Raw genomic sequence first — 14148 nt, forward strand, 5'->3', positions numbered from 1 at the left:
AGTGTTAGAAACTGAGATATGAAAGCTAGGAGCTAAACGACACCTTAAACCTAGGTTATGGGCACAACAACAAAATGTCTAGGCGTGCTTTTTTATAACAAGAATACAAAGCTGAAAATGAAAGAACTGCAGCTAAAATATTATGTTCATTTTTCACATGGTCTAGTCCTTCCCCTGTCCACCCCCCTAATATTCTTAAGAAGGTCTCTTCTCCAATCTTCAGAGAGGGGCTGGAAGTGGGGAGGCAGGAAAAGGTCCTCCTTTCTTTCTACTCTGCAGTTTTAATCGGAAATCTTAGGCACAGTACTGCACCCAGAGCTCAGAAACAGCTCACGCTAATGAAATTCTCTGTCGCAAAATACGCCTAGAACAAAGGGATTTTCGAACGCTGATCAAATATATACACATAAAAGCAGCAGTAATACAGTGGCACATTGGTAAGGAACCTTTGACTTGTTGGGTCTAATTAAGCCCGGCAAGGGTCCTAATTTACCCTGTTAACCCATGTTCCCCCATCCAGAGCCACAATCTCCCGCTCCACATCAGACGCCGTATATGATGCAGTGGCAAAGGAACGATCGGGAGCCTTAACATGGTCTCCTGGTTGTTCCATGGCAAGCAGGGCTTGGATTTGGCACCTTTTAAACCTGTCATCAAATGAACGTCCTGCTGAAATTACCGTATTTACTTGAGTCTAATGTGCCATTGAATCCAATGCGCACCTCAATTTACAAAAACTTGAAACCAAAAAAATGGCAAATGTAAATGGGCCATCGAATCTAATGCACACCTTAATTTTCACAACGTAATTTGGCCAAAAAAGGTGAGCATTAGATTTGAGTAAATACGGTAGTTCCATTCACAGGGCTTGAAGTCTGTGCCAGACTTGCTTTGCCGTAGCACTTCAACTCAAGTCACACTTGAGTGACTTGAGGGAAGAAAAGGATCACATGATGCCATGGAAACGTCAGCTGACTGATAGGTGTGTGGCCCCACCCACCTGTCAAAGTGGCCTGCTCAGGGTGAAGGCATTCAGGATCCAGCCCTCCTGCTGGATCCCATTCCCTGTCTCAGTAGCAAAAGAACACTCAAAACAGCACAAAAAATCAATTAAACATTCAAGATCCTGGACGAAACAGGAAGATCTCTGCATGGTGCCTCATCTGCTCAGTGTTACCCTGTGGCCTAATAGTCCAAGGGGAGAGCAGTCCAATGTTGGGCTGCCACCACAAAAAAGACCCTGTTAATCATTTAAAAATGAATGAATGTAAATTAACATATATGAAATGTAGGATAAAGGCAATACAGCATCTTCCTGCAGACATACAGACATAGCTAGATATTTTCTTGGGAAACTTAAAACATTCCCTATCTGACTTGAAATGCACACATTGAAAAACCTAGCTCTGAAAAATAAAAGAAAAAATGAAATAAACATGGAATGGCTTTCTAGTTAAGTCTACATCGCCTGTCTCAATGTCCATCTAAGGCAAATCATGATCTGTGGTTTGTGCCTCACTGTCTCACTCACAGGGTTATCAAATTTACCAGGACATTTATTTCAATAACTATAAAGACAGGAATTTGGTGCAATGTTGCATTACAAGACATTTTAACACCAGAATCCTTGCAGTGCCTTCCTGGGAACAGAAGCCACGTAGTACAAAAAGGGAAAGATGCTGCCACCAAAGGACTCAGCGAAAAGCAGACATACGATAGACTTGGCCCATGTGTCGCTTCTACAAAAAGCCTGACATTTTTACTGCCCCTCCCCACTCAAAAATAAAATAAAACTTGCCCTCACCCTCAGGATACTTGAAACAGTCTCAGACTGGCGTATTGTGGGCCTGGGCTGGCAAGCCAGTAACATGCATCTCAAGGTGGAATAAACACACACACTAACAATTCTCAGACCCGTAGGGTGTTGGTGGTGCATTAACTCGGGCAGAATTTGCAATTCTTTTTTTATCTTTTTTTAAGAAAGGCTCAAATTCAGGGGTTGTACACCGCCCAAACCCAGAAGCCGCCAGAAAGGTAGCAGCAAATTTTCCTTCCACCAAGCCGGACGGCATCTTCTTTACCCCCAATTTATGTCACAGAGCCCAAGCGAAAGGCCCTTAAATTAGCTCGCATCTCCTCGTTAACCCAGCCTCGTAATGAATTCTGACAATAGCATGTTGCTGGGTAATCCGCAAAGACGTCTAATGAGTTGTCTATGGGGATGCCCGGCCAGTCAAGAGGACCTGCCGGGGAGGGCCTAGTTCTTCTCCACCTCTACAGATGCCCAATGTGGGAAGGGGGCTGTCATCCCCCTGCCCTCCGCTGCCCCCCCCAGCCCCAGGACCCCCTGTGAGCCTGCCCAGCAGGTGCCTACGGGGGAATAGTTTTGTGTTACCGGCCTGAATGAGTGATCCCTGCAGGAGCTGCCGGCTGTTTTCACATACACAGAAGGCAGTCAAAAGTCCACAGAATGAACTTGGAATGACCCCAACTGGAGAGTCACTGGCGGGTTCACCGAGAGGGCAATCTACACTTTATTAAGCAACCAATTCTCTTTTTAACAGATCACTTTTGCGGAAAAGAGGCGTAAAGTCCCACCACCCCCACCACCCCACCTTCCAGGGTTGCTGCAAAAGAGGCACATGCACAGCTACTTCTCCAAAGCACCTTCTCCTTAGGATGAAAACAGGCTGGCCGAGAAGCTTAGAAACTTCCTTCCTCGCCCGCCACCCCATGAGAATATAGCATGCTTTTATCCTGCTAACACAGAAAATCCAAACAAGGCAATCTGGTTTTCAGAAAGGGCAGCAGGGGCAGATTTTCGCTTATCCTTCTGTGCTTTGTTTCCTTTGATCCCCTTTCTCCCAAAGTGTGAGGACGTCGCCTTGGGAAGGTGAAAGAAAGGTTTCCCGATCCCTCCCCACACACCCCTCCCCAGAATATCTCTCAGCTGGGCAAGGAGGCAAAACAGGACAATCTACATTCAAACTCAGCACATCTACTCCTCCTGGGGGAATCCGTGGGGCTGCCTGGCAAGTTTAGCTGTTGTTTCATAAGCTATACATGACAGGTGGCCATCCAACCTCTGCTTAAAAACCTGCAAGGAAGGAGAGTCCATCAGCTCTCCTGGGAGTCCGTTCCACTGTCAAAAGTTGTTCCTGATGTTTAGCCAGAAACTCCTTTCTTGTAACTTGAATCCCCTTTCATGTAATAATAACCTTTTATGCTAGATGCGGCCATACTTCAACTGCTTGGTTTTCTGTATTCTGCATAATCCAATTTTGTTGCCTATTACTTATTTAGTTTATATACTGCCCTATGCCCGCAGGTCAGAGTCCGGATCACAGAATGTTGTTGTTGTTATATATAGGAGTTGGGCCACATACCTCCTTTGTTATAAGACACATTTTCCCTTGAGATGATGACTAATGGCCAAGGATCTGATCTGCCCAGAGCTCTAACTCCCTGTAGGATTGCAGCGCATTCACAAAAGGAGAAGGAATGGGTCAAGAGAACAGCTCTCTCCATTTCTATGTGAGTGTCTTTTAGGGGTGAAGATGGCAAAAGAGGAGTACCCCTTTTCCAGAAAGCAGTCGGGCAGCCCAGTACTTTGTTTTCCCCGCCGCCCCGACTGTCTGCTCATTTGGCTTAAGAAAAACTGTAACACGAGGAGCACTGCTGCCTTCGTTAATTTGTGCAAGACTTGAGCTATTGTTCCACAGTTAAGAGGATCGGAAGTGCAGAAGTGCAAGAACTCACAAGGAGCAGACACGAGAGCTAGTCCCCTTCTCAGGTAGGTCATTTTAACATGTGCAAAGATACGCCTGGCAGGTGTAAGAGTCAGGTGAGCAATGCAAATCTACTGAACTCGTTTCATTTTAACAAACAAGATCGCAAGCAAGCATTTAAAATCCAAAAGCTGCCTCGTAAGCTATTATTTGCCCTGCGGTTGCAGAGTATAATATTGCCTGGCTATATTAAAAGGGTCGGAGGGGTTGGGGGATGTAGTCTGCCAAAGACTGGCCAGTCTGTTTCTGAATGCTTACTTAGGGACAGTGCGTCCAGATCAAGCCGTTCCCTTGCCAGGGTTCAAAGTCATCATTCATGCAAATTTACACAGGAGGAGGGGAAACGGGGGCGAGGATGGTTTCCCCCAAAATGCACAATGTGTATTATGTAACGTGTACCACCTCGCAGCTCAACACTCATACATAATTGCCTTCAGTAAGCAAGGCTGAATTCAGCTCGAAACAAGAACTGCACCTTCTGTTCAGCCCTGACAGAAGTCACAAATAAAAAGATTATTTTGCTTGTTGGACACACTGATGGTGCTAAAACCAAAACAAGGGTTACACAGCAGCCTTCAAACTGAAAGGCCAGTACAGGGATCAAGCTGTTGCTGCTTTAAAGAAAGAAATCAACATGAACAGCGACTTCCTGTTCATTCCTTGGTGTAGCACAAACTCTTTGTTCTTACCTTAAATGCTCTCCAAGACCTTGCCCAGCCTCTCTTGCCATCTCTCTGTCCTCACATACCGTGACATATCCCTGTCAATTACCTCTTGCTATTTTAGCACTGCCTGTCATAACCCTGGAGTCGGAATGCTCATCTGCAGGGGGTGAGAGTGAGGAGCAGAATGGGGGAGGGGGGGAAGCACGTAGGGTCAGCCCCAGAAGCGCTCTTGGGCGAATGTGCAGGGCAAGACCATTGCCATTCACTGACTCAGAAGACTTCCCCGGAGAAGACCCAGGAAGATCGGAGGCTTCCCCACACCACTGCTGCTGCTGCTACTAGCAAAGAAGGGCTCAGTTTCAGCTTGCCCCTTGCTAAACCAACTTCAAGCTCGGTGTTCCCCACCGTCTAAGCCTTGCACCTGAACCTTGCCTTGCATCTCTGTTGCTCCTTGCTTTGACACACAATGAAGCAAAACACTGCCTGCTCCATCATCCCTCCTGATCCTTAAGACTCCACTCTTTCTCCTTTACTGTCTCTTAAGTCTGGGAAATCTCTCCCCACCCCCATCATGCCATCTCTAGCTCTCTTGAGACCCCTTCCCAAAGAGACCTTTTCTGTGCCAACCATCCAGTCTCCTGCCTCCTACTGCAGTTCACACCAGCCTTTGCCAACCTGCTGCCCTCCAAATGCTTCGGATTACATCCCATCAGCCGGTATGAACCAGCGACCAGCGATGATGCGAGTTGTAGTCCAAAGCATCAGGTACTACAGTGTCCTCCTGTCCTTCAGAAAGTACCAGGCAGATTGATAGCAAAGAGACCTACGTATGGTACCTTAAGCCAATGGACTACAAGTCCTGACTCCCATCATCCCTTACTGCTGTCCTAAAGATTAACAGCTTGATTATGGGATAAACTTTTATGGGCTACAGTGGACTTAACGGATCTGATGAAGTTGCTGCTGGTCTACAACAGCTTATCCTGTAGTAAAGTTGGCGGTTCTGTAAGATGACAGAATAATATGTGCCACCACCAATATTATCCTCACAACCCCCCTGCAGAATATGACCTGCCCAATTTCACCCGCTAAGCTTCATGGCTATGTGGGGATAGGAAACTGGGTCTCCCCAGTCCCAACACCTCGATTAAGACATGTAAAAACTGACTATATAGCCTGGCTGAGCCCAATTAAACAAAACAAAACAAAACAAAAAACCTTGCCAAAATCCCCTGGAATTTCCACAGCGAATATTTTGCAAAACAGCGGGTGTCACCACTCCCAATGTTGGAGGGAGGGCACGTCACAACATCAGCTCTGCCAGCTTTTAATCACTTTGTCATACTTCAGATGAAAATGTTTTCTTCCTGCCTTGCCTTTATGTTGGTCTTTAACTCCTTTCTAACTCAACCAAGAGGATGGTACCCGGGGGTGGGGGTGGGGGGAACAACAGCTGCAGCTGGTTCAGCAGAAATTGAAACTCCCAAAGAAAACATCAAATTTTAACATGAAAGCTGAGCTCTCGTTGCAAGGTTTCTTTGTTGCTTATATTTATAGCCTTCAGAACCTTTAATTGCCCTAGTGCAGCAAGTAAACTTTGACTGCTCCTCCACTCACTCTAGTTTCTCGAAGTATTACACTGTCTGATAGGTACCAAAGAGACTTCTTTATGCTCCAGAACAATTTGCTTTAATAAAAGTGGCAAGTCGATTTCTCCAGTACAGTCCAGAACAAAACCCTTCAGTGGAGATATAGTGTATATACAGTGGTACCTCGGGTTACAGACACTTCAGGTTACAGACTCTGCTAACCCAGAAATAGTACCTCAGGTTAAGAACTTTGCTTCAGGATGAGAACAGAAATTGTGCGGTGGCGGCGGGAGGCCCCATTAGCTAAAGTGGTACCTCAGGTTAAGAACAGTTTCAGGTTAAGAACGGACCTCCAGAATGAATTAAGTTCTTAACCAGAGGTACCACTGTATTTTGCTGTAATCTGCCATATTGGATTCACAGAAGATACTGAGATAAGAGAGATAAGACAAAGCTTACACATCCAAAAGAGGTGCATACACACAACCCTCACTAGTTTAGAGAGAAATCTGTCTTGGAAGTTTCAACTAAAAAGAATTAACATGCCAGTAACTTGCCAGCTGGACCATTAGGACAAACCACATCACGTGCCTTGGCAGAAAGGCAGTCTATACATGCAATAAACAACAATAAAAATAAACAAGTAAGAGACTGATTTTCACTCCCCATGAAAATGGCTGCAGCAAAAGCACTGTCTCAGAAGTCACACCAGAGGATCATTCCCTGCAGCAAGCTGGGGAAAGTGTCGTTTCAAAAAGCCAAGCATTATCTCTTGAGAGGTGTTGGGCTGACACACCAAAGCAGAAAGGAGCTTTCACTACATAGTGGGTCATCTTGTGAAAAGGGAAAGCAAACCAGTCACAGAGGTAATCAAGATCTGCCTTATTAAGTTGCTTAAGAACTGCATCCTATCATTCACCCCACCCCACCCATATCAAGGGCACCCAAGCCCCAAATGGCACCTACCAGTCCCTTCATAAAAGTCAATTTCTATATCTGAGATTATCATGAAAACGCAGACACTGCACTCCATATTTTGTGTTTCCCTTCATTCCCAGTAACTTCAACATATAAAGTAGTTGCTTTACCTAGATAGGTGTGTGTCTGGTGCTCTAGTTTTTAGTTTTTGATTAATATATCTTGGTTCTCGAACGTAATTCGTTCCTGAAGTCTGTTCGACTTCCGAAAACCAAGGTGCGGCTCCTGATTGGCTGCAGAGCTTTCTGAACTTGATTGAAAGCTATGGAAGCTGTGTCGGACGTTTGGCTTCTAAAAAACATTCGCAAACCAGAACATTCACTTCCGGGTTTGCGAAGTTTGGGAGCCAAAATGTACGAGTACCAAGGCATTCGAGAACCACTCTAAACATGTAGGTTGTGGCATCCCCAACCGTTCAAACCTCTTCTCATCTCTTTTGAGAAGTTTTTTTGAGCTCCGTTCCTACTGAAATGAAGCTTCATGCTCATGCGCAGCTCCATAAGTATATTTCTGCCCTTGCCTGTTGTTCTCTCTTTATCTTTGACCATACTTTCCCTGCTGCAGACTCATACACACACACATCACCCCAGTCTGCCTAAGCTTGCTGCCATCACCTTGCCCAACATTGTGCTTTTACTCGGTTTTAAAGCCCATCTTCTGCAGGGTACCCTGTTCCCACACATGTATATTTACACACCAGTCATGGCAGCTTTTCTGTAATTTCCAGAATGGACTGCAAGCACGGGACTCTTTAGCCGCCAGCAAATAATCCGCTGCGCCTCTAGTACTGGAAGCCATTTCCAACGCAGAGCCAGCCACCAGACCGTAATATTTCTGACGCAGAAAGACAACCTTTCAGGGGGGGGGGAAACAACCCCTCTCCTTACACTGGCAGACACTGCAATAAAACCGAGGCTTTGAGCTGGAGGACAGAATTGAATCACTAACAGGAATTCATCTTGTTGCTTATAAAGTTGCACCACCAACTGTTGTCTCTAACCAAGAAGTCATTGAAGGGAGGAATAATTTTAGCTTTTGGTATTTGCAACCCTAAGGGAGAAAAAAGAAAAAAAAGGAAAAACCCAAATGAAAGGGGGGGGGGAGGATATTTGATGCAAATAGTTCAAACAGGACTGTTGGGTTCCTTTCTTTTTCTTTTTTAGCCGCCATGGCAGATGGAATGGAAATTCCCTCCGGTCCCTATATTTAGGATCAAAGCCCTTCTTAACACACAAAAACAGTCAGTCTCCAAGGGATCATGCCGCAGAGAATGGTCTGAAGTGAACTTCCATTAACCTGAGTTTCTGTGCCAACTTAAATACACAGAACCTCTCCACTTGAAAGAAGTCATTCACCCAGTACACGCTCTGAGATACATGGAAAACCCATTACTGGAATAATCAACAGTGATTAAACAGAAAATCTATACAATGGCAAAACCAGACACAGCTCATAAATAAGGCATTTTTGTGTGTGCATGCATGCAATTCTTGCAGGCACTTTTTATTTCTTTTAAAGGGGTCGTTAAAGTTCAGCCTTGTTAAGAAGTATGTGGATGTGGAAGGTCTGCCATTATTTGCATCTTCTGAACTGCTATTTAAAAAAGAAAGGGGAGTAAAAGGAACCAGGTAACCGAGGGGGCACAAGACACGTACAAATTTCCCTAGACGGGTTTTGGCTGCCTCAACCACCAACGACTCAGAACTGATGTAATGAATTGAAGGATGTGAAAATGTCTGGCTCCTCTGTGTCAGGTGGAAGGGTTTGCAGCGAGAGCAGACACCCTAATTAATCATACTCTGCCTGCAGACAGCGCACAAGAGCAGAACCAATGGCCACGATTTTTACTGGTCTGGCTAGGTTCCCTTGTGGCGAGACTGGATTATTTCTTCTCAACACCCGAGCCGAGTTTTCAAAGATTCCTTTGCGAGATGCAAAAGCACACAGCACTCAACGTAGGTTGGAATGAATAATCCGAAACAGGCATGCACGAGATGGATTCTGAAGGGGCTTCGCTGCTTAGGGAAGAAAAATGCATAAATCTCAGCAGGGGAAAAAAGCCCACGCTGAAAACATTGCCTCAATTGTGCTGAGGCTGTAAAAACAGGAGAACACAATGTCTAAATGAGGACCTGAAAAATAGAGCATGCACCACCAAGCCATGAAATCAACCAGCTGATTGTATTTGAACTCTGTCCTGTAATGTTTTCATTGTTGTTTTTACAAGTTGTTGTTTCAGTGCAAACTGCCCTAGAATCAAACGATGTAGGGTTGTATATAAATGTCTAAAATAGATATACTGTGCGCACATCGTTCTGCCTGTTTTGGGATCTGACAATCCTTCTGCCCAGGGCAGAACTCATTTGACAGCATGAGGAACTGTAAGGGAGGCAAAGATAAAACCATGGAGGAGACAAACTGCAAATAAAACACAGCCAAAGTTCTCAAAAACCACAAAAAAGCAAATACAAATAAAATAATCACAAATAAAATCAATTAAACTTTAAAAAATAATATATGCAACTCAACTATGAATTCTATCCAACGCTAGTGTCTGCTCAGAGTAAACGCACTGAAATTAACAGATCTAAATTAGTTACATCAATTCATCTCAACAGATCTAAGTAGGACTAATGTTAAATATAGTGCAATGGATTGCATCCAAAGTTGGTCATAATCAGGGCAGGCCCATTAATTTTAATGGGTCTACTCTTAAGTAGAATTGGATACATTCCCATATCTCTGGGCAGGGCTTGCTGAAATAAAAACTTTTCCGTATGTGTTTGAAGTAATATTGAGTGGCATCAATAGGCAGGGAATTCCAAAGGATGAAAGCTCTTATTATATAGGAAGGGTTTAAACGGCAACAGTCCATCAGTATGGAACAGAAGGGGAAAACAAAGTCATGCCCTATGATCTGTCACGATATAGGTTGATGATTTTATCTATCTTAAAATGGACTGTTTTCCCACTGGTTCAAGTCAGCCATCTTGCCAACCCATGTTTTGGGACAATCACACCTGGTAACAAAAATAATTGTGCTTTCAAGCAGTGTTGTTTGAGAATGAATACCTGGAGAGAAACAGGTAGGGGAAGGTTGCTCTGAGGCAGGGGTCAGCAAAAATTTTTTAGCCGCGGGCTGGTCTACTGTCCCTCAGACCTTGTGGCAGGCTGGAGCAGCAGCACCGGGGTGGGTGGGTGTGGAGCTGGAAGAGGAGGCGAGGGGTGCAAGTAGTCCTCCTCCCCACCCCCAGCCGCTGCACTTACTTTCCCTGGGGCTTCCACCACCATCACTACTGCCGCCACTGCTTCTCGTGGGTAGGCAGAGCAAGCTTGTCCGCTCTGTTCTCTGGCTCACAGGAGCACCAGGGCGGCGGCAGCAGAGGGAAGATGATTGGTGCGAAAGGGCTGGCTCCCGAGAGGGGCTGCTTAAAATGGCACTCAGCCAGCTCAGCCCAGCCCCCTTCCTCCTCTAGGCAGGGCAAGGAGGAGCCAGGAGGAGGGAGGGGGAGGAGGCGCCACCACGGTGTGTGTGCGGGAGAGGGGGGGGGAAATGGAATGGTGCAGAAAAAAATGGCACAGCCCGAATGAACAGAATCCCCACACCGATCCATGGACAGTCCGCGGGCCAGATCCTGAAGACAATTGGGCCTGATCCGGCCCGCGGATCTGATGCTCTGAGGCATCAGCGGTTGCTAGAGCTGCAGGAGGAACAAATGAGCCTCCTTATCCTTTGTATCCCTACCTTTGCAGCAGAGTTTGACACACCGTGGGCAACGTTTCGTATAAGGCCGCCGACGTTTCCGTATTTTATCAGCCCAGTAACGCCTTCTGAAACATCGTTCAGGAGACCCATCGGGTTGCCAAGGAAGTCCACGGAGCTCAGGATCCTTGCCGCTTGGCTGAGCAGCTCCTGGAAAGGGCATCAGAAATGTCACTGGAAACAGAGCTCACGGCAAAGTCATCATATTCAGTAAAGGGGGCTCTTTTGCATAAGGAGGGGCGACCATAAAGGGGTGGGGGAATAAGACCCTTTCCCCTCCTCTCTTCTGTATCTGAATCACAGAGCTGGAGAAGACCAAAATGCAGCCTTCTGATCTCACCATGGGTGCTAAAACAGCAGTCAGAGTGAAGGAGCGAGCTGGAGACACCCCAGTGTTCATGTCAAAACCCTCAAGGGGGGATTATATGTGGGTTAGTAAGCTGCTTTGTAACTTGGGCTACAACACAGACAGTAAGAGAGAACACCCAGCAAAGGAAAGGGGGAGACAAAGTGGGACAGAAAGAAAACATGGGGGTGGTTTAATAAGATGCCCGTGCAATCTACTCTATATTGGCTCAACCACACGAGCAGTTGGTGTTCGGATAGGGGAGCACACACAGATTGTCCCCAAAAGAGAACATGGCCACTTAACAGACAAAAGGCTGCTCACCCTTGCTATAAACATATCAGAACATCTGCGCTATCGCAGTCATCAAATGCTAGCAGCCCTCAAGTCTGCTAGAGGACTGGGGCTTTGGTGAACCTGAGTGAGGAAGGAAGGTTCCTATGTCACAATGCAGCAGGGACTACCTAGCAGGAAGGCCTGGCTCCGTGTGGCCCTGCGCCCTCTAGTGCAAAATTAACTCACTTCTTGGAAGTGCTTCAGGATATCGTTAATGATGAACTCTTTCGTCTCGTAGGGATGGACTCTGGTGAAAGGGTCCAAGTTGATCACAGCATCTTCAAACCTAACCAGAGGGAAGCCCAGGGTGCTTTTCAATGCCTAAAGCAAACAGAGTAACTACATTAGCATCTTAACACTTTAAAGCAACAGCAACAAAAATCAATAGGATGAACAATTCAAAGGGAGAAAAACGTAACTGTGACTGAGTGAAGTACAATATTGCTTACATCTTCTCCATCTTCAACATTAAGAAATCAAGATGGGTCAGAATTTACATCAAAATGAAATCAGATCAAAAGTCATCATCACCATCATCAACAACAAAAGGGACAGTCTGAAACATGTCTAGACCAGGCAAAAGGAGAAACAGTCAGGGAGGAGGCAACTGCCTTCTCCAAGATGCATGAGCCATTGGAGGTTTGTGTAATATGCTGTTATTGGTTATAGGAGAAACCCATACTGTATCTCCTTTGGCCAAACCTTGGACAACTCTGCGGTGGTAAATCAGATGTTCTGACAATTCAATTTGCCATACCCTCTCTTGCCATCCACTATAGGTAGGGCCAACAAAACAGCTCCAGTGAGATATGACCTCAAGGCTACCAACCCTTTAAATTCCGTAACCTGGCACTTCTCAGCTAAATCTGGCAGCTTTGCTTATGAATTAATGCAAGAGGCGTTTTGTGTTAAATGTGCATGACTTGGCACATGCTTCTCCTCATCTTCTTTTCTTACCTCCCAACCACCTTGGGGTTGAGCTTATGAAAAATGAGAGAGAATACAAGAATGGACAGAGCTTTAGCATTTGAAGCCCAGGTGGAGGCTGCCTTTTCTCTGCTGCTCCACTTGTTAAAAATTAAAACAAGGACCTCTGAAAGGACATCTTGAAAATCTCATTCCGTTTTCCTTCCCTGAGCTTTTTCGCTTTTGGTCTGCTCAACAAAAGGCAGCTTCCTTGAGTGGCAACAACTTCTTCGCCATTCCTAAATCCACTCCTGTCCTATTTCCTGAGAGGAACAGACAGCAGCAGCCACTAAAAATGTGGGCTTCTCTGGACTGTAAGGACAGCAAACAGAATAACTCTGCCATTGCTTTCCAAAGAGTCCCCAGCACCATGCGGTTTAATGCTCCCTGTGTTTTTGTTTGCACTGCCTGCCCCAGACTTGAGCTCAGAATGAATGCCATAATAAGTGTGGCTTTTTTTTTTGGGGGGGGGGTTAATTAAGTGGAGGCTCCTTGTCAACTGGAGGCTAAAAATAGGTCTGTTGACTTAGAACCGTCTTTTTCAAACTGTGTTCCCAGGAACTCCAGGTTCCCTGGAACCTTATCAGGAGTTCTTCAACAAAGAAGTGCAGGAACGAAAGCACGAGAAGGGCAGCTCTCTCCCCAGTGCAGCTCTCCCCAACCAACACAAAGCAGAGCTGCAAGAGAGCATGCTGTGGCCCACTCTGCTCCCACAAGGCAATGGCCAGGCTGGTAGGTCCAGAACGTGTTTTGCTTGGATAATGTGCAACAGTTCCATGGCAGGATGTGCAGAGTTTCTTTGGGGGCTTAACCCAGAAGGGTCCCCCTCTCTCTCCAGTGTCAAGAGGGAATGTGCCTCAGAACACTGTTTGCTAAGAATTGCAGGTTGCGAGGGCTGCTATCGCACCCAGGCCCCTTGTGCTGGCTTCCCATGGGCATCTGGTTGGCCACTGTGAGAACAATAAGCTGGGCTAGATGGGTCTTTGGGCCTCATCCTGCATTGCTTTTCATTAGCGGAGTCTGTAACCTGAAGCATCTGTAACCTGAAGCGTCTGTAACCCAAGGTACCACTGTATATAATTTCACAGAAGTTATACAGTTCCTATTAGAGCATTTCCCCATGAATGCTCCCTCCTTTAAGCCAGAGATGGCGAGTGGGTGTGGGGCACGAAGAGCCTGCGGTCCTCCAGTTGTTGTTGGAGATGGCTGGGCCTGGATGTGGAGTCCCACATCACTATTTGGACATACTGTAGGTTCTTCCATTCATTTTAAGCTGTACTCAGTTTGATTTCAAATGACGAATAAAAAAAGCAAAGTCTCTGCCGATGATCCTCCAACAGGCTTCCTTTTCAGGATATACTTCAGGTTCAAGTCTTAACATTGTCCCACACATTCAGAACGTGAATATCCTAGAGGCTGCCCATTGCTGTCAACCGAATATTCGTCAAGCCAGACAATTGGCAAGACAATCCTCAGTTGTTAAGGGGGGGAGGGGGGGGAAGAGGCGTGCATTTTACTACCCAATTCTCCCTGGATTCTGCGCTTTCAGCAGATATTATTTCACAGCCTTCGGTACTAGAAATCTGGCTTTCTAAATACAAGGAGATTCTCAGGAAGACTGCAGATCTCCTACATACCACTGCTTATCTATCACCCTACAAGAATTTATTATGCAATGCAGCAGAACACTCTGGAAGGATGGGCCCATGAAGCCTTA

At 45.9% G+C, this 14148-nt stretch overlaps 1 protein-coding gene across 11 annotated transcripts in view; it reads right to left on the reverse strand.

The window, feature by feature from the left end:
* VPS13D (vacuolar protein sorting 13 homolog D) overlaps window positions 1-14148 on the reverse strand; it is a 121288-nt gene that overhangs the window by 24224 nt on the left and 82916 nt on the right. For all 11 annotated transcript variants that reach the window (XM_079986641.1, XM_079986647.1, XM_079986638.1 and 8 more), the window contains 2 exons: window positions 11652-11786; window positions 10766-10933 (listed from right to left, as the gene is read on the reverse strand). In XM_079986641.1, coding sequence (XP_079842767.1) covers window positions 10766-10933; window positions 11652-11786 — 303 coding nt within the window. The remainder of the gene's footprint in view (window positions 1-10765; window positions 10934-11651; window positions 11787-14148) is intronic.

The sequence above is a fragment of the Podarcis cretensis genome (genome assembly GCF_951804945.1).
Source record: "Podarcis cretensis genome assembly, chromosome: 8".
NCBI lineage: Eukaryota > Metazoa > Chordata > Lepidosauria > Squamata > Lacertidae > Podarcis > Podarcis cretensis.